The 21,191-nt window shown below is 35.2% G+C and overlaps 1 protein-coding gene across 1 annotated transcript in view; it reads left to right on the forward strand.

Annotated features, from left to right (window-relative positions):
• Positions 1-698: 698 nt before the first annotated feature.
• PIK3R3 (phosphoinositide-3-kinase regulatory subunit 3) overlaps positions 699-21,191 on the forward strand; it is a 40,592-nt gene continuing 20,099 nt past the window's right edge. Inside the window, exon 1 of the mRNA XM_070939595.1 lies at positions 699-1,035. Coding sequence (XP_070795696.1) covers positions 930-1,035 — 106 coding nt within the window. The 5' untranslated portion in view covers positions 699-929. The remainder of the gene's footprint in view (positions 1,036-21,191) is intronic.

A 21,191-nucleotide genomic window follows, 5' to 3' on the forward strand; every position in this document is an offset into this window, starting at 1 on the left:
AAAAAAAAAAAAGGAAGCCCTTCGGCTCAATCTCCAGCCCGAGCACGAGCGAGTTAAACCGAGGGGGGCGTGGCTTCGCTCTCGCTTGGCCCTCTCTCTTCCCACCTCGGAGGCGGGGCTTATCCCCGGCATAGAGGCGGTTAGCGACGGTTGGGGCCCTGGGTGCCTCTTTAAAATGAAACTGGCCGGGGTTGGGAACAGCCGAGCACCGAAGTGCGCGCGAGAGCTGAGCCTGGGTTTGCGTGGAGCCAGAAGCCGGTTGGGAGCCGCTGCTTGCAGCAGTGAGCGCCGCCGAGCGCTGGGGCTTCGAGGGGAACGGAAGCGTCGCTGAACCGGCGGCGGTGTCGAGCTTTGCCCCTGAAAAGGGGTAGAGAAGCGAGGCGTGTCTGTCCGCCGCGGCTGCCTTGCTGGCTTTAGGGGGCACCGGGAGGGTTTTGTTATAGACCTGTCTTAAAACTTTTGCTTTTTAAGAACAAGCCCCCCCCCATCTGCTAACTGCCTCCAAGCAGCTCCGTTTCCCCAAATTTCGATCTCTCTCATCTTAAAACATTAATATATATATATATATATATTGTCTACCCCCCCTCTTTTATTTTGGATCTGCGAGAAAGAAGCTGAAATAAGCGGCTCCGTTCCCTCGAAGCAAAGGGGGAAATTGAAAGAGGGGGACATTTCTCTTGCTTCCTGAGAGGGGAGTGGTTTTCCTGAAGAGGAAGCCATCGAGCTATTCTTAAGAAAGTTTCTTCTCTACCCCCTCCCGGGTTTTTTTCTCTCTCTCTCTCTCTCTCTCTTTTTTGTACATGCTTCGGGAGGCGAGGCTTTTTACTTCGTGCTGTGCCAGACTTTTATATTTTTTTAAAAAAAAGTAAAAGAGAGTCCTGGCCAAGAGAGCTCCCGAGCGATCGTCGCCCACCTGCCTGTTTGTCACAATGTACAATACAGTGTGGGATATGGATCGCGATGATACGGACTGGAGAGAAGTGATGATGCCGTATTCCACGGAGCTGATATTTTATATCGAAATGGACCCTCCAGGTAAAGAGCAGTTTTTACTTTTGTGTGCAGGTTTAGAGTCGTGGTGCTTTTTTGCTTTTTTTTTTCCTCCCCCAGTGTCAGCCATCTGCAGAAGTTCATTGTTCTCTTTTCCCCAATGGTGCAGCTTTAGCTTTCCTTTCTGAAGGGAAGGGGGGGACCTATGCTTGAATGGAAGCCTGTAAACTTTTGCTCTTCTACTATTGTAGTCACCGTTTTCAAAGGACTATATTTTGTAAAGATGGAAAACGCTCTAAATTCCAAAATCGAAGGCATCCGGTTTTCCTGACCTTCAAAATTCTATTTAGTGGATTTATTACCTAGATTACATTGTAATCTAACCTGCCACCTTTTTTTTAAAGAGTTCGTTGATGTGCCAGCTAACTAAATATTTAGTTGTAAACATTTAATATTGCTCTTTTCTAACACTTTCTGTTTTTAGTTTTCGATTCTATATTGGGTGTTCTGGGCAAAAAAAAAAAATATCTGGCATCTAATTCTGTGCTTGTTAATTTGAAAATCTGTCCCACTAAGTTCATTGGGCTTTTAAGACCAAGTAAGCATGCATATCATCACAGCTTAAGTATCTTAGAACAGTTAAAGGCATTATAACATTTAATGTTGAGTATTTCCATTGTTTGAGAAGTATTGTTCTTACTTTGCTCTCACATAGTGCTTCTTTTGTGCCTAGGAAGGAATAAGATACAAGAGGAGCCAGAGGTTGGTTGACTCTCTGGTGATGTGTTTAGAATTAGGATTGTGAGAGTTTCACAGTTCATGAAGCTTCCTCTTTGGTGAAATCCTCAATATGAAAAATATATTTGTATACATTTTCTTAAATATCATTTTTGTTTAGGAAAATACAATATTGAAATAAATTTAAATAGAGAAAACATTCTTGCCATTACTTGGTATTGCATGGGGTGGTGCAGATGGGGGGGTCATTATATTGTAAAGCAAAAGTAATAACAGAAATCATCCTTGTGAAGCAGATGTAATAGCATTATACGATAAACTTTAACCATGGTGATGATGCTTGTTTCTCCTTCATTCATTTCTCTGGAGAAAAGTATTCAGTAGGTTACTAAGAAAACTGAATTGGCTGAATGCATGTTAATAAAAGATGTTAAAAAGCCTCTGATTCTTATAATAAATTTTCTGGGTTGTTTTTTTTTTTTTTTAGAATAGTCTTCTAGATACTGAAAAACTATCCCTCTGGTTCTTTCATTAATATAGTATTATAATCTCAGTGTTTGAGTCCCATTGAATTAAGAAGAATTTTCTTAAAAGTAATTGTATGTAAGAATTTAGCTGATAACTAAATCAAATGTGCTTAGTTTTTCACTGTTTTCTTACATGCCATGAACTTTACAGGCTATTATCTTTGTTTTATTAATATTTGGAATGTGATAGTTGTGGTACAGTATGGCAACAAAATTAGATACTATAGAAGTTTAGAATAACTCAGACTGTCAAAACTCTATAAATTTATATTTTAAGACATTTTTAATATATATTTACATTTCAGTTAAATCTCACTTTTTAAACAAGAACACATCACAATGCATAACTGAGATCTGCAAATGCATCTAAGTAATCCAACAAAGCTAAAATTCATTGTAAACCAGACTGTTACATTTATAGTCTTTCTGGGATACAAGCTTTTATAACCTAGAGAGGAAAAAAAAGTTGTATTTCTTTGAAATAAAATGCAAATGAAGCAAATTCTGCATGGGATAATTTTGCAGTGTGCACTTCAACTTGAAGATGTCTTAAGGGATAATACAAGTTTAGATAGCAGACTGTAACAGCTGGTAATGGAGAGTGGCATTAAAGTACTAGTTATAAGTTCATATTTTTAGCTGTGAGCAGGTAATACTGCTAAGAATAGAGCAAGCAAATGATTAGAATCCTCTTTATTCATACTCAAATTTTGATGCTTCATCAGCCATTTATCTTGTTTCTTTAAATTCATGAGGACAAGTAACTTGTTCCATAGGTTTTAAAGAAATTGTGTTTTCTGCAGGGTCCATCTGTATGCAGCAATCCTATGGCTGTGTGAAACAACACGGTTCTTCAAGATATTTGTTATGCTAGGTAACTAGATAGATGGTTGCAGTTCTGATAGGCAGCATGGTATATCTGTATCTATAGGTGTATTCTTAATGCCCCTCAACTCCTTATGCTCTCTCAATTTTTTAGATTGCTTGAATTAAAAATGGGGAGCTGGCACACTATAATGTGAAGTTCCAGCCTGTGGCATCATATTTGTTTAGAATAATTTCTCTGAGCTGAGTAGGTATTCAAAGAACTAATAAAATGATAGATAGTACAGCTCAGTGTTTTGTTTGGAAGTTTGCTCACCTGTTCAGGAAAAACAGACAAAGATTTGTTGGATGGATAGAGAACATTCTGGGGGATAGGGGAATAGTGTGGAGAGCAACTTCATTTCTTTCTGTTCTGGTAAAATATATGTTGTGTAGCTGATTATGAACTCTTTTACAGTTAGCTATTTAATGAATAGGCAAACTCCCCACCCATATTAATCATTTTGTGAACATGTCTATAATATACTGTCAGAAATTTATTTTTTTCCCAAAAAGTTCATTATGATCCAGTTAAATCCAGTTTGGATTTAAGCATTTGTCTGTTGAATGCAAGTCTTCATTTAAGCTTTAATTTAATAATACTGCTGTTTGTGAATGTAGAGCTGTATTATTTTTTTCAGATATGAGATGCTTTGGTGGGAGGGGAGCTTTTGTCAAAAAGGTGTTTCATTATAAGTTACAGTATATATCAGACCCTAGAATCATGTACTCTGTTTTACTGATTTGTTTAGAAAAAAGTTTGTGATTTATAACAGAATAGTTTTACTAAAGCTTAACATTAGACTTCTTCCGAAAAAAAACACTATATTCTGCATTTCAGAGGACTTTGTTGAGTGTTTATTAAATGTTTGAATAGTTAATACAAATATGTTCATAGAAAATGAGATGTAGATCCTAAAAGGTTTTTTTTAGGTGGATAAGTCTGATAAAGAGAAATAAAAACTAAATGCACGGAATAGAGAAAATAATATTGGAAGTAATCATAATGACTATTTGTGAGAATAGGATATTTATCTGTAAATTATCCTTTAAAATATGCATGTTGAATCTTTTAAAATTAAAACTTTTTAAAGTAGTTTAAACAGATTAATGCAGCACATGAGTGGAGAACAAGGATACACTGAGTAATTCCACCCCTGATGTCTTGGTTGATTAATTGTTCCTCTGATACCTGTATGTATGATGCAATCATGAAAACCAGAAAAAGCCATATTAGGGATAGACGACTTGAAATGGCCTCATTTCTCTGCTTAATCATTGCCATCCACTTCAGATAATGCCGGACTATGTCTTTATTGGATTTAAATTAGTATAGTTAAGATAACTTCCATCTTTTTTTTAAAAAAAAAAAACAAGTTTATTATAATGTTCCTTATTGTTGGTTTCTTCTACCGTACTGTACAAATTGTTTGTGAAATGCAAGACTGAAAAGATGTAGGCCCAATAGTAGTTATTTCCAGGATTTTTCTAATAGGTTAAAACTGTGTATTTTAACTGAAGACTTTGAGGATGAACAAGAAATCCAATGGATCTAGTCCTGATAGAGAAGCTCCACTCATTTCAGCGGACTAAAAAATGCAGAACTTCAGAACAGCAGTCTGCATTGCTGATGACATAATTTACTTATTTACAAAAGCAGTATGCCATTTCAAATACTGACATTAAACAGCTTCCTACAGTACAATGAAATAAATATAGTAGAATACAAACTAGTAATTATTGAATGAGAAGATCAATTATCAATATCAAAAAAGTAACAAAATCTGTTATAAAAACTTACCAGGTAACACACCTATAATTTAAATGTAGCATAAAGCTTATTCCATAAAAACTACATGAAACAGCAGTATTTTAACTTCCTGAATTTTAACAGGAAGGGAGCCGTTAAAATTTAAAGGCAAAATGTTCCAGATGTTGAAGGCCATCTCAAAGGACTGGCATTTTGGGGAACCTATCCCATTTTTTCCCAAATGGCAGGGAATTATAATTTCAAATCGGCTTGTTGAAATCAAATGAGCTTTTTTGATGTCAAAAAAGCCCAGAACCAAAGCCATATAAATCACTAAACAATCCATGACCCATTGGATTATAGTTTCAGAGATATTTCCTTATCTAAATAGAGAAACAGAATGACAAGAAGAAAAAAAACAATGGGAATGGAAGCCACTTTTGACTGCTTGCTAGCTTGTCTGCAACTGACTGCCCTAAAGCAGCTGATGTGGGACACTCCTTCCCAGTCTCCAGAGAGCTAATGTGGGACTGACATGATCTCCAGAGGCGGAAGGAGGAGCCAGTCCATCTGGCCTCCAGAGAATTAGGGTGGGACTGATTTACTGAATTTCTGGGTGATGGCAGCACAGCAGCACTGAAGCAATTTCAGCTTTGTCAAATTTCAATTCTGCGGAAGTCATAGTCCCAGATTTCAGACACATTCTATACATTAACTCATTTCAGGTACCTTGATTCTAAAATCGTAGCTATATGATGCACTGTACCACCTTGTTAAAGATTATAGACATGAGAATTTGAATAGTGCATAGATTAGATTGTACTTGGAAGCAAAACTGAAGCCAGTGTAGTTCCCATATTAAAGATGCAACGTGGCGGTAATACCTCTCCCCTACTAATTATGAGCAGTTGCATTTTTTACCAGCTATAGTCCCTGATCCTCAAAGCTAGTCCCATACAGAATGAACTGTAGTAGCCCAATTACAAGGTGACAGGGATGTAAAATATTGTTACTTATGCTTCCCATTCCAAGAACAGCCTCAACTGGCATAGCAACTAAAGCTAGCAAAGGCTTTCTTGCTCATGGTTTTAGCAGGAGCTCGCTGGAAGTTCAGGAGGATTTCTATTGCAGATCATCTCTTAGGGAGCTTCAGACCTGCCCAGAATTAAAGTTGGAATGGAATACATACATGCATATGTACATACATGCTTATTAAAACATATCGCCCAATGCCAGTGGATGACCTCTAGCAACTGCATGTAAATTTTAAACAATATGAGAGAGAGGTCTGAACTCTAGAGCACCCCACATTGCAGTAGCTAAGAGCTTGGCTTCTCTTCTACCATGCTCCTAATTGAAGCCCCTCACTTAAGAAGGAACAGAACAACGCCTCTGATCCCAGCCAGTGGTATTGAAGGCTGCTCAGAAATCCAGGAGGATCAAAGAGATTAGGCTTTTTCTCTCCAGATCCAATCATAAATCATACACAGGAGCAACCAGTGCAATTTCCATCCCATGTCCAGGTATGGCCGAAAGGAACTCTGCATTCTCTATGATCTCTTCTGATGCCAACACTTCCCTTAAAAGAGAAGATAGGAAATATGACAGAAGCTGTCCATGTTTGCTGTTTGAGGGCAGCTTCTTGACGAAATGATTTATTCTCCAAGTGATGGTGATCGTTTTTAGGTCAGATGTATTCAACCCTTGTTTTTAATGAGCATTACTTTAGGCATACCACATTTTATCTTCTGAAGGTCTTTCAATATGAAATAGAATTTTGTCAACAAATACAATTTGCTCAGGGGCAATTATTGCAAGAATCAAGTATAGCTTAACGGTAATTACCTAACTCCCATTCTTCACTCTTCTCAGAACCCGGAACCCTCTCAGCAGTCTAGCACATAACACCACCACCCCATTTTTAGTATAAATATAACATTTGTATCCCACTAGCATTCACTTACCTGATTAGTATTTGGACGGGAGACCACAGGATATATTTGAGCTGCAGACTTACATGTAGAGTAAAAAAACAAGAAATCCAAGAAAAAGCAATGGCAAACAACTTCTATATTGTTTGCCAGGAAAACTATATGAGCATGTCTGTGAAGTCACCAGGAACTGAATTTAAGAAAAAGCTTTGTTTAGACTAGAGGGATCTGTAAACTTGCTCTCTAATCCCACAGAAATTAGCCATGTCTGTAGCAAGCCTAACATAAACAAACTAACCTTTTCCCAGTTGTGTTTCTCTACAATTAGTATGTGAAAGTAGAGACAATATGAATATGGCTTCCAGAAACTTCTGGTAATCTTACCTTTAATTCTATTATATATTTAAATAGAGGTACAAGCTATCTTTTCTGAAAGGTTCCTATATATATAACATGTTCATCTAAATTCAGTATTGTCTTTAATTGTAATTGAACTTTTTGTTAATATTGTATCCATAAACTGTTTTCAGTCTTTTTTTAAATTGTAAGTGACATGATAGACAAATATTTTAAATACTATAGAATAAATGTATGGACCTGATATAAATTGCCCAACTACCTTGCTTCATTAATATTTAATAAAGAGGGTCTCAAATAATCTTTTGGTTGTGGTTATTAGTATCATAAATGAGAACTACCAGATCTTTTTACAGTTTTTACAATTTTTTTTACACATTTTATTTATTAGAACACTTACAAAATAGGGATTAACAGTAAATTTAAAGATCTTTTTATATATTAATAGCTGCAGTTTTCAATCTTATGGTCAAAAAATTACTGCCTTTTAGAATGATGAGATATAATATAGGCTGTTGACTTTTTTCTGCAGCCTTCATAGATAATTTTTAACTTTGACATTTTATTTTAAATAGCTATTTTGCAGCTCTTGAAAAATCTTCAGAGGTACCAAAATATATTGATTGTTGATTAAAAACACTACTATAGCTTAAATGTAGAGTATAGAAGCTCCTTATTTTATCTTACAATTAAGAGCTTCAATTAAAAGCTTTTTAAGAACTGAAAATACTATATGTGCACATAGTGTTAGGTAGAATTAGGAGTTTCCCCAAATAGTCTGCAAGCTCTGTAAACAATGGCGCCAGCTAAGCTTTAAGAAGGAAGTTGGGTTTATCTTTTCTCCTTCCTTCTCCCTAGAGGGCACAACCAGATTCCGGAAGCTCCAGTGCTAATCTAAAATCATTGCTTTAAACAAAAGAAAATGTCCATATTAAAAACAGAGGTCAGTTTCCTCACTTTTAGAAGTTCAAGTTAGCTCCATTTGAAGTTAAAGCCTCTGGGGTTTTCAGCAAACCAATCTGTTTGATGCTCAGTTGTCCATAGTTTGCAGAGATGCTAGCTCCTCCAAGGGAGAGAGATACCTTCTGAGGGAGGCTCACAGATGTGCAACTCTGTTTGTTTAGCTGTTAGCCATTAATTTGCAAAGTTGTTAATTATTCTCTCACAACATGAAGCTTCTCACTATCTTCCAGCTCTCCTCTGCTTTCCTGTGTTCCTAGCAGTTAATTTGGCCCTTGAAACAAAAATCTTATCTTTCCTAATCCAAGGACAGAGCTGCTTGTAACTCTTTCTACAATGTTTCCCTTCCCTCATAATCCTTTTTATAAAGCACAGCTAGAAGACTAGCAGATTCATTCTGTCAAAACTTATTTTCAAATCCAGATGAGAAAGCTGGTGCTTCTTCTCTACCACATCATCTTTTCCTTAGTTCCCAAATAGCCTAGTGGTATGAGCTACTGCAGATTAGTATATCAGAGAAGAATGTATCAGTTGAATTTACCTTTGGAACTTGGAGTATTTTTTCATTAGATTTGTTACAAGGTTTTTGGAGATGTGTGTCTTTCTTTTGAAGTATGGATTGCAGATCTTTTGGGAAGTTTAGCTACTTTCAATAAAGTTTTTATCATAAATGGCAGCACTTTTCTCTTAATTCGGAACAAATAAACTGTCATCATATTTCATTACTTGGGTCATGCATAGTGTTGAACTGATGGAGTTAAAGTGCTAAAGACCAACGCATGAGCTGTGGATTTGTTGATTACATGGCCTGCAGCCATCTCAGAGTCTCATGGCTAAAGGGCTTTCATGCCCAATAATTATTCTACCACCTACTTAAATAGCTATGCATTCATAATAGAGTATGTAATTTCTCATGTAGTAACTTCTGACTGATTGCCATTAGGTTGTGCCTTTGGGTGGCACCTGCTCAAATCTTCCCACTTCCAATGTGTGCATCTTCATTAAAATATAAAGAGCTGTGAAGAATTGGGCTGTTTAGAATTGAAGCTTGAGCAAAGGTGGGTTTCAAATTCTGAACATTTTTTCACACATCCTAGCCCATTGCACCTGTGTTGGTTTTGATTTATGAGTAGGGAGGAGCATCTTACTTGAGAATTTAAGGATAAAACTGCCTACCAACCACCATTCCCAGAAATTTCCAGATATTTAATATGCCAGATTTAATTTAATGGCCATCTTCCATGTATGAATATTTCATAATTTAGACCCAGTGCACTATATTACACTGAGAAGACCTTGTCAGTTGTGCTAGAAAGAAGCAAAAGAAATACTTTTATGTCCAAGATGGAAATCTCATAATTTAGTATTTTACTCATAGCATTTTCTGTTGCTCTTTCTTTCTTATTCTCATTTCCTGCATTTTCAAAACATATTTGGTAATATTTATAATAGGTTTGGGATTTTTCTCTCAGCTGTCTTTGACCATTTGGAGAGATTCTCTGACTTGTCGTTTGTATAATAATTCAAAAGGGAAAAACACCTAGGAATGCTTTTGGTACTTCTCAATAAGCAAATGAAAATAAATCCTACCTGTATCAGTTGGAGCTGATTCTGATTGTGTACTTTATAATGGTACTGATTCCTTGTACTCTAATTTTTCTTACATTTTTCTGTAAGCTGCCCAGAATCACCATGAGCAAGTAGGCAGCCATATAAATTTTCCAAAATAAATAAATAACATAAAGGAATTTTATAACTTGACTAGTAAAGTTTTTATTATTGGTAATCAGTTCCTTCCACATTCTAATTTGCAAGAACAATTCAAACAATGCCAACCAGACTGCCTGCATGGACCAGTTCTGGTACCTAATAACATAATTACACAGGCTAAGAATAAACTTGAACCCTCTTTGACTTTTTCCCATTATGTCCATAGCTTTTCACTGAAAGGCAACAACCATCACTGAGGACACCCACAAATCTGCCCAGGCTCCAAAACATGTAGATTATAAAGGGAGTCACAGTTGCAGTTGCGAGTTGAGCAGCTATATAAACAAGAATGAATGAATGAATGAATGAATGAATGAATGAATGAATGAATGAATGAATGAGATAGGTAGGCGTAGGTATAGACATAGACATTGCAATACCAGGGAGACTCACTCCATCTCTTCTTTGACTCCAGGGATCAGACTGAATCTTTTTCTGTGGTGGTCCAGTTCCCCTTTTCTGTTCTTTGTACCTTCAGTATTTCCAAGGTTTCTCACTTACACTTTTCTGTGGATCTTCAAGTGCATCAAACAAGTGACACATTTGGTAATAACTGAGAAATCAATCTGGGGGTCATTAAAATTCTTTAATAAAATACTGTGTTCATAAGGCAATTTGGGATTTACTCCCACTCTCAAAGAAAACCCTTTCTCTAACCTCTGCTGGTACACTAACTATCAGATAAAGTCAGGATTCTTTGAACTCAAAATCTTTACACTTTCTCTTGGGAGAAACAATTTTAACAGAAAACCTATCCCTGATAAAACTGGAAACAGCCTGTATCTAAAAATGCTTCTAATGACACTTGGCTGTGGTGACCACCATTTGATGTTTAGTTTCTAAAAGATTAGGTACATCGTTTCATTTCACATAGTGAACATTCTTTTTTTTAAAGGTTACAGTCCTGTCTCATAGTTTAATGAGGCATTATCCGTTGTTATCAGAGTAGTGTTTAATATGTTCAGAAATATTCTTAGTCAGTCAGATCTTACAGATTTGAGTCATGTAGCCACCTTTTCTATAATTGTATAGTTTCTTCCCATTTCTTGGCTTGTAATTTTCTTTTAACCTCCAAGAAGTTCCTTTTCTTCTAGAAATCTTTTCCTTTTGAGGGCCAGTTGTGTTTTTTTTCCTATAAAAACCCCTAGGATTAGACCTGCCACCCTTGCCACCTTGAAATCTTCAGCCAGTTTCAAAGCACAGGTACAGCTATTTGAATGTATTCTGAAGCATGCTGACATACAGCCTCCAATAAAATGGGCGCAAATTGGGAAACCATCTGAGTATATCTTTGACAAGAGAGCTAGTGACCTTCTCCAACATAAGATAGCAGAGTGAGTGTGTGTGTGTGTGTGTGTGTGTGTGTGTGTGTGTGTGTGTGTATTGATTCTATCAAAGTATTTGTTGTTGAAAACTCATCAGTTGAAAATTAGTCAACATAGATTGATCTTACTGGATTAAAATCAAAAGTATAGATAGATGTTTAACCCCCTCCACCACAAGTTGAAAGATAAGAACTTTTTTTTTTAAAGTAACCGTTTTGATAAAGGAAAAATCAAATCTGTGACGACAACTCATTTTTAGATCAATTGAAATGTTACGATTTCATCCATTTAAGTCTTATAACTTCATATTTGACATCTGCCTGCCAAATATACCTAAAGCATGCAGCAACATATTCTCCCCATCCCCAGATATTGCCAAGTAGCATGATTAGATAATTTCATTCAACAGGTTTTTTTAAATTCCTCAAAGCTTACACATAACATTCAAAGTAAAAGGTAAAGGTAAATTTTCCTTTAATTCTTTACCTTTGTATTAATGAACTGTTCTGTGTTTCATTAGATGTTGGTATGTGGGGACCTTGGTGCTCTCTGAGCCCTTGCTGGAAAGGCACTGATAATGTTACCTAATTTGATGATGAAATGTCTGCAAGAAAACAACCATGCTAAGAGAGCATCAAGGACCCCACAGTTCAACCCTGAGCTAAAAGTATTCTATTGATCTTGGAATAAGACTTGCTATAGCACATTCACTTTGCTAAAATGAATGAACATAAATATATGTGTCCCAGGATAATGTTGCATATTCTGGAGAGAGAGAAGTTCCCTGATGATGGGCTCCAGTAGGAAGCTTGGAAGAATAAACTTTGGTCCCGGTGATGTACTCAGGTTGGATCCTGTATAACTAAACTAGCTTCAATAAAGTGAATTATAAAATAAATTTTTAGCATGTTTGTGTTAAGGAAAAAATGTTGGGGAGAAAATGTTTTGCAGAAATTTTACCATTTTCTAAGAATAATCCTTTTGTAAAGAGTACTAGATGTGTGAAGATTAGATGTCATAGTTGCTGAATCCACATAAATGACAGAAAACACAGTGTAAAGTATAAATGTGTCTTTAATAAGATTCATAAGGGTGTTGGACGAAACAATCTCCTAAAATTCTGTGGTGTGAATCATGACTGTATTCATTGAATTTGAGCTCTATAGATTTCTTTAGGCAGATAATGAAAGTTAGCTTGCGAAACATATTTTCTGTTATTTATCTTCCAATTCAACTTAAGACAGAATACTCTGACTTCACCGTTTTGTTGTAAATTTTTCCAACGTTAATAGAGAACATATCATGACATATTATATAAACACATTATAGTTGTGGCATAATGCTGCTGTAGAACATTTCAACCATTGTTATTGTTAATATTCCATTTACACACCCCCTAAGAATAAATAATTGTAGATGACAGGTTGTTGGTCTTACATGTTTCACATTATTTAAGAATTTTTCTTTTTCCAAACTGATATACTATAGTTTTGTATACCTATTATTGATATGACATGATTACAACATTCAGAATGTCATTATGTTCCATTATGTAATGGAACTGTAGTTCCATTATTAGTTTCCTATGATTTGTAGAATTAATGTATCTTGTTAAACCTAGATCCTAAAATTGAAGAAAGAATTTTAAAATTTAGTTGTGCCTTTTTAAAAAAACATACTAATGAATATTACAGTATGGATGGACAGTAGCATATTGAACAAAAAGTCTCTTAAAGGCAGTGGATTTTCAAGCCAAAGTTGATGGATATTGTAGAGTTATATTTTGATTTGTGTTGGATTTCATAATTCTTGTCTGTGGGATTATTAAAAGATACTGGGAATCTTTCAAATACTTATACTTTCTTATATATATTTTTTCTTATACCACAAAAATAGAAGAGAGGATTACAAAGTAGCGTACTTCCTAAATCAGAGAGTATGGGACGTATGTAGTATGTGACGGCTCATGCCTGATCCTTTCTAAAATCACGTACACACCAGAAAAGCAGTTGCAATATCAGTCTTGGTGCTGCATTATAGGTCTTTTGAATCAGTGGCACATCAGCATGTAGTAAATCATAATGGCATCAACTGCGTGTCAATGTGGGGTCTAACTTAAATAAAAGGGCATGTTTGCACTTACATATCTTGGCATAGATATATATTCATCTCCTTACTGGTTTTTTAAATGTTAGCTATAGTGTTTTCTACTTGGGATATTACAGTTGATATTACAACGTAAAAGCAATTTTTTTTTCTTTTTTAAATTCCAGTGGCAAAATTGAAGTGGGCAAATTGTTCTTTTGGTTATCTTAGTTATAGCAATGAAATAGCCATATGATGATATTTGTTAATTAGACGTGGATAACTTTCTGGAAAAATAGCCAATTTTGAGCAATTTGTCTGTTTTTGTAAAATGAACTACCTCTAGCTATACTCAATTTACTATATTCAGCTTTTAATCTGAATGAAATTAAACAGCATTTATGGCATTATGTCTTCTTCAACAGATAACCATTGTGCCCTAATAAAACAGTCAGACTTTGATATCTTTTGTTTGTGATAAGGTAATCAAATGAACACAAGAGCAGCAGGTTTTGGTAAAACTCACACCCCTGTGGCTGTACATGACAGCCTATTGATTTGCCCTGTCCAGGACTCTGTGGTGAGATACACTGCCCTGCGTAAAGTCTGCTGACTTTACCTACCAAGTATTTAACTGAATAACCTGTAATAGATAATAGATAATGTCTCTTATCTGTGGATGTGGCTAGATTGAGATTTAAAGGAAGATTAATCTAGACACTAAAATAACTTTTTTTAAAAAAACATAATTCATTTGTACACACATATCTACTGAACTATAGTATATTTCATTAATCACTGCTAACTTCAGAATGTTAAATTAGTTAAATAATGGTCTTTTTCCCAAATCAAAATTATTATAAGTTCTCCTTAGAAAAATCCTATGGAATTTCTCTATATACATGTTTGTTTTAATCAGCATAAAGCATTCCCCATTATATTATTGACTAGATCATTTATTTTATTTTGTCATAGCGAAGTACGGCTGCTACTTGGAAACTAGCAAAAGTTATGTATATATTGATTTAAGGCCTATAACTGTACCTCAGCCCAGTCTATCAAAGTAATTGCTGTATTGTTCAGAATGCTCTATATACACATTGTGTTGAGTTTCTAGAAGAGAGGAATTCATTAACTGGATTAGAGGAATGGCGAGTTCTTTTTTCCAGGGAAAAGTTGTTTAAAAATCAGAATATAAATAACTTCAAATGTTAATTTTATTTATCTTAGTGACTGTAATACACATTTAGAAAGCTGACAAATCCTGCCATCATTCTTCACAAATTTTGGCAACTTCTTTGTTTAGACAACTTCTTTGTTTAGGCAACTTCTATGCCAGTCTTAAGTAACTGATCACCTGCTTCATGATAAAGTCGTTCTCGGTGCTCAAGGTTGACTCAGCCTTCCAGCCTTCCGAGGTCAGTAAAATGAGGATCCAGATTGTTGGGGGCTATATGCTGACTCTGTAAAGTGCTTAGAGAGAGCCCATAGTGTAAAGCACTATGAAGTGGTAGATAAGTCTCAATGCTATTGCTATTCTTTAAATGTAGTCCACTATATAGAGCACCGTCTTTCTCCTAAAGTCAAGTAAGGAGCCCTTACCTCCTTAGATTTAGACGTATGCAAAATCATGTCTTAACATTCTCCTGATATCTGGAGCTCATATGAGGAGAATGTTAGTTAGTTGTGATTTTGCATTCATATAAATCTAAGGAGGTAAGGGCTGCAACTTGACTTTAGTCATTAAAACGTTTGATAAAACAAAAAAGAAACTACATTTTATGGCATCATAAGGCAGCAAATGTGCCATTATTCTCTTATGCTTGGTTGAAATAAAGAAAGATTGCATTCCAGTTCCTTTTCCTCTACATATTGAGGGAAACCATGTTTTTAGGACTATTTGTTTTCTGCTTTTCTAAACCTCTCATCTGGTAGAAGCAGAATGCACAATATCATTAATTCTAGACCACTTTTCTGGTCTATCATTCTTACTTTTGATGATCAGACTGTGGAGAAATAGAGGAGACCTAGCTGAAAGAATTGCTACAGTGCTATCAAGAATCGCTTTTGTCAGTCTTAAAAGTCTGAAAAATGAAGCGGCAGAAGTGTTGTCCTACTGTTCCATCGCTCCCAAAAAATTTGCAGAGGAATGCGTGTCTCATTCTTTTGATACTACTATAGTAATATTGCAGGAAAGCAAATAAGCAAAGAAACAGAACCTGAAAACAGAGACTATAATGGTTCATTAATTATTTTCAGAATTAGTTGAAGCAATTAGAGAAGTTCTTCATAAGTGCAAATTAATGAGAACAGTGAAAATGTTCTCTAGAGGTACCTTTTAGTGCAAAAAGTACAATCTTTCATTGGCTTCCTTATTATAAACAATAACATCTTGGAGAATATTTTGAAAAAGACAACCAGAATGTTTTATGATTATTGGATTTTAGCTTACATCTCAGCCACATTTATTTTACAAGTGTTCATTTGGAATGAAATAATAAGATTCCAAATGCTTCAATACATGTAATATATCTCTTGTCTTCTTCCACCAGTTTTGTTTTGTTTTGTGCAATAATGTGGCTATTTGGCTCTGAGTGCATACTAATACTGTTTCAGTCCTTCCCCTCATCCTAGGGATGAATATATTTTAGATTGTAGCCTGAGGGAAAAGACTCTCTATTTATGGCTCTGTATGCTGCAATGAGAGACTCTCCTGCTAAAGTGTGAGATATTAAATAAATAGTACTTTCCCCCCAATTGAGGCATATTCAGTCATTTATTTTCATCTTATTTAATGTTTTATTTTACAGCTTGCATTTTAGTATATTGACCTGCAAGATGTTTGGAAACCCTCTTTGGAAGGGGCATGTCTTAAAAGGCAGGAACGAAATCATAAATAAATTGGTTCCTAAGAAAGACTGACTTTTTAAAAAATCTTGCAATATTGCATAGAATGGAATGGTTTTGTAATAGTCAGAAGGCTACTAATCAGCATTGTACAGTTGGCCTATACCAGGAACAAGAAAAACTAATTGGTTGCTTAATGCATCTGGAAAAGCTAGTACGTCTGAAGAAAATGACTTGAGTTAGGGTCACAGCAAATTTGTATTTAAGATATCTATATACAGTTTAAAAAAACAAATAACACATTGTAATTTGCTGTAGGATCTTGAAAAAAATTCACAAAATGATTTTTAAAATGTATATATAGCCTGTTTTTCATGCCACTTTTGCAAGTTAAATTGCCTTCTTCCCCTTGGTTGCTATGCGGTAAGGATACAGATATCCTCCATGAAATAGAGAAGACACTTAATAGCTTTAATTTAAGGTAAAGATACAAGTCTCTATTGAATATCCAAATTACTTTTACCTTAGGGATAAACAGGCAGAAGAGACTAATTAATATTATTCTAGGTAGTGTTATAACTCTTCTTTCTTAATCTCCAAGGAGTTTTCCCCTTATATGAAAACAAATTACAATAGTTATAAAAATGAGAAAAGTAAATTCTATTTTTTTGGCTGTTCTAATTCTTGATTAGCCTACTGTTGACATGTTTCTACCATTAAATACAAGTATTCTTTTTCACTCTTTCCCATTACTGTTCTGATCAGATTTGTTTTGTTACAAGGTAACAAATACACAATAAGCATTGTGTAAAGCCATCTCCTTCAAATATTCAGTTGCAAAGAAAAGCAAAGAAAAGGATTATTTTGTTTCAGAAGAACATGAAAGCAAAATAGCTGAACTAAATGTTTTGCTTAGCGAGTTTTGAAATGAAAGGATGCATCATAAGCCAGTGTGGTGTATTGGTTAGATTAATCTTAAAGAGCTGCACCTCCAATCCACTCTTTAAATTGTTCGTGTAGATCCTATTATTCAGCTGGTTTGATCTTTTGATGGAAATGCTCATGTCCAGAGGTGGACTGAGACTAATGGCCTCCTAACTTCTGAATGTAGCTCATACTATGTATGAAGCAAGAAATATGTAATTTATTCAATAGTCTTCTGGTACCTAAAGAATTACAAATAAGATATTAATGTTTTGTTTGGATTCAGTAAAGTATGTGTGCCTTAATAATTCTTTCATTTTGCATTTGTAAGTAGGCTTGATTATTTTGCTATAATGGAATAATCATTAAACCTCAAAGAAATAATTAGGTGGCTAATTTGGTGAATATATTGCTCCCTATTTCTATAATCAAATGTGATTCTAGAGGATTTGGAACATTGTAGATATTATCGCTTGTTTATTTAATATTAATTTGATATCATTATATAAAAATCTGAGATATTAAAGGGATTTTGTTAGTTTCTTTAATGAAAGTATTAGGAAAATTCTGAAGTGTGCAAGTTAACTCATCATTTAACACACAGTCATAGTAATAGTTATTCTTGCTGATTGATACAATAACTGTTAAAAGTTTGTTGCATTGTGCAGCAACAATAAATGTATATTGTGCCTAACACTTACTTTGTTCATTAAATTATGTTTTCCTAAAAGTGGTAGTGATAGAAACTGTAAATTCTGTCTCAATGTATGAACTAATAAAATGTTTCCTATTGATCAATTTTAGGATTCAACTTCTTGAAACAGAATAAATTCTAAATAAAAGCTAGAATAAATTCTAAATGAAAGTACAGCAAAAGTAGTCAGTACTGTTCTGTTTTATCACATTGTGTAACAATGTTCATCATGATGAACCGATCATTACTCAAATGTTACAATACGGTTAAACGCAATCACAATCTGTGAATTAAACTACAGAATAAAATAAATGAGTGCTTTTTCTTATAAGCGTAGAATTAATTTAATATTTTCATGCAATCATTTTAAGGCAACTTAGTTTTAAATAGCATTTTTATTATGTGCAGTTATTTTAAGCTTTTTAACATGTATAACAATCACATCAACAGTTAATACTGAACTAAATGGTAGAAGTATTGAATAGTCATGTCTGTTTTCTTTAATATGTAGAACACATGGTTAAAAGACACAGATGTCCATGCATGACATGCATCATATGTACAGCCTTGTAGGGTCCAAGAAAAAGAAGAATGGCCAGGCCTTCCTGTGACTGCTCTTTCGTAATGTCCTGACGCTTTGAGGCAACAGTCTATATGCAGCTTAATAGTAGTTGACAAAGCATCTGAGTAATTTTAGTCATTATTTTAATTACTTGTTTAACTCTTTGCACTTAATATTACAATTAAAATTATTAACCATGATAATACTTTTCATAATAAGATATTGTTTAATTTTGTCTTTATCAGTGTTACAATATGAAGTTGCAGAAATATTTCTTCTCTAAAGTCTATTGTATGATTTAGAATATTTTCCATGCTGCCATTATTAACTCCAATTCCTCCAAAATAATAATGCCATACTGTATTTATCTTGTTTTCTGCCAATTAAAGAACACAAAATATGCGTTTTTACATACATGTATAAAACCCCTCCCTTTTGACAACCTTGTGATTCCTTAATTCAGGGAAGAGTTGGAATGACTGGATGGAACTGAGCTGGCCGGGTGCCCTTCCTGACGCCACAGGGAGATCGCAACAGATATTTTTTCTTTGTGCCTTAGGGGAAAAACATTGGCAGCTACCTAGGACTCTCAGCCTTCCAAGTTGGGAGGGAAGCATCTTCATCACTATTCACTTCTTTAAGCCCTGATTTTCTCAGGTTGTTTTCTGGATATTCAGGTATAACAATATGCAGAAAACAAACTGAGAAAATCAGAACTTAAAGAGGTGACAAATAATAGTTTAAACAATTAAATTAATTTCCCATTTTCTGAGCTACAACTGAATAGCAACAGCCCCCACTCATCCCTACTCCACATAAGAAGGAAATTTAAATTATTAATAACCCCCACTTGATAGTAATCCATATTGAATGTATTCGGTCATTTGTAAGGAAAGAAAACCTGATCGCTATGAAATAAACTTTCTGGTTATAAAGTTGCCTTTTCTCCTGTATTTAAAATCATTTTACAAAAGATGATGATGAAAGAATAATGTATCAACATTTTGGCAACAACGTATTTTACCTGCAACCTCTAATCATGGACTCCATACTGCTGTGGTAAATCAGAGAAGGGAAAGATCTTTGTCAATAGGCATTTAGAGGCTATCAGAAACAGGATGCTGAAGCTAAAAATCAAGTGACAGGATGAGGCAAGAATTCCTGTCAATGGGAAAACAAACAACTCTCAATTTCTGCAGAACATCAGCATTGTAGAAGATAATAATAGCTTTAGTTTCAGTGTGATATAAGTCACACAGAACTAGGAAAAATGTGGCTCGACACTCACAATACAGTCCATACTATGGGAACTCTGGAGTTTGAAGTAGATTCTAAATTATCATAAAAGTTAATATGGAAATGTCTTGGTATGCTAGAAGTTCCAACCTTTATAGTCTAAATGAATGCAATAACATATTTTTGGAACTTAGATTTCTACTGTATACATAATATTAAGGAATACCATTGGAAAAACTTGCCTGATCTTCTGTTACGTTTATATGCCATCTTTCCTCTAGGAGCTCAAGGCAGTATATACCAAAATTCCATATTATTTTCCTGACAAGAACAGTCCTAAGAGGTAGGCTGAATTGAGAGAGTGACTGGCCCAAAGTCACTCACTGAACTAACATAGTTGAGGATGGTTTTCAATCTGAGTCCCAGTTCAATCCCTTAACCACTATAACCGTGGTGGGTTTCTACTAATTCACCCCGGTTCGGGCAAACCGGTAGTGGCGGCGGTGGGAGGCTCCGCCCACCCACCCAGATGTCATCACGGACACACTACGCATTGTGAGCGCGCACGTGCGCTCCTGATTCCAAACTGGTAGCGAAGGTAAGTGGAACCCACTACTGCACTATACCACTATCTTTTTTTAAAAAAAAAATAGCTATATCCAATTTTCTTTTATCACGTGTTACACCACTTCATCTGATGTATGGAGTGAGGTCCTATGAGAGGGACTTTTCATTGCATGGATGTGATGAAGCCTGAGATCTATAAGAGCCTTGGTACTACAGTGGTTTAAAGCACCCTGTTATTAACACAGCTGCCTGCAATTTACTGCTGGTTCGAATCTCTCCAAGGCTCAAGGTTGACTCAGCCTTCCATCCTTTCTAAGGTAGGTTAAATGAGGACCCAGTTTGTGGGGGCAATAAGCTGACTTTGTATAAATATACAAAAGTATGAAGGCTATTGCTGAGCACATTGTAAGCCGCCCTGAGTCTCCGGAGAAGGGCGGCATATAAATCAAATTAAAAAAAAAAAAAGTGTTAGTATAAAAAATATTTTTAAAAATAGCAACAACTAGCCAAGTAAAATCTTCAGGGATTCCTTTACCTTTACCTTTTTTAAAATTACCACAATATTCATGGTAGTACAGATAAGCATTGTTTCCTGACTGCCTCATTTAGTAGCCATTTGAAGTTACAGCTATGTTTAAAAATAGCTTTGTGACCACTCCTCACATTTATGACTATCCTGCAGTCTTGTGCAAACTTTGATTGCTTGAAAACTGGCCTGTGGCAATCATAGTTAGTAGAGAAGGCAGAAGTAAAATTGTAAATTGCCATCGCATGATGTTTCACTTTACAACTACAGTGATTTGCTTAACAACTGAAGGGAAAGTATAAGCCCATCATGATAATGTGATTTTCACTTAGTGTCCATAGTGCTTAGCAATGGAATTGCCAGCCCCAGTTATGGTTGCTAAGTGAAGACTACCTGTAGTGTAAAATACTACTATGACTACCTTTTAGTATCACTTTCTTTTTGCTGTCTAAAGCTTCAGTTTGTTTCATATTTTGAGGTAATAAGACTGCAGTCGTGTGCAAACTTTATTTATACATGAAAGCCCACTGAATGAAAA

This window comes from Pituophis catenifer, unplaced genomic scaffold (genome assembly GCF_029215685.1).
Source record: "Pituophis catenifer annectens isolate HBS135680 unplaced genomic scaffold, rPitCat1.0.hap2 SCAF_3, whole genome shotgun sequence".
Classification (NCBI taxonomy): Eukaryota; Metazoa; Chordata; class Lepidosauria; order Squamata; family Colubridae; genus Pituophis; species Pituophis catenifer.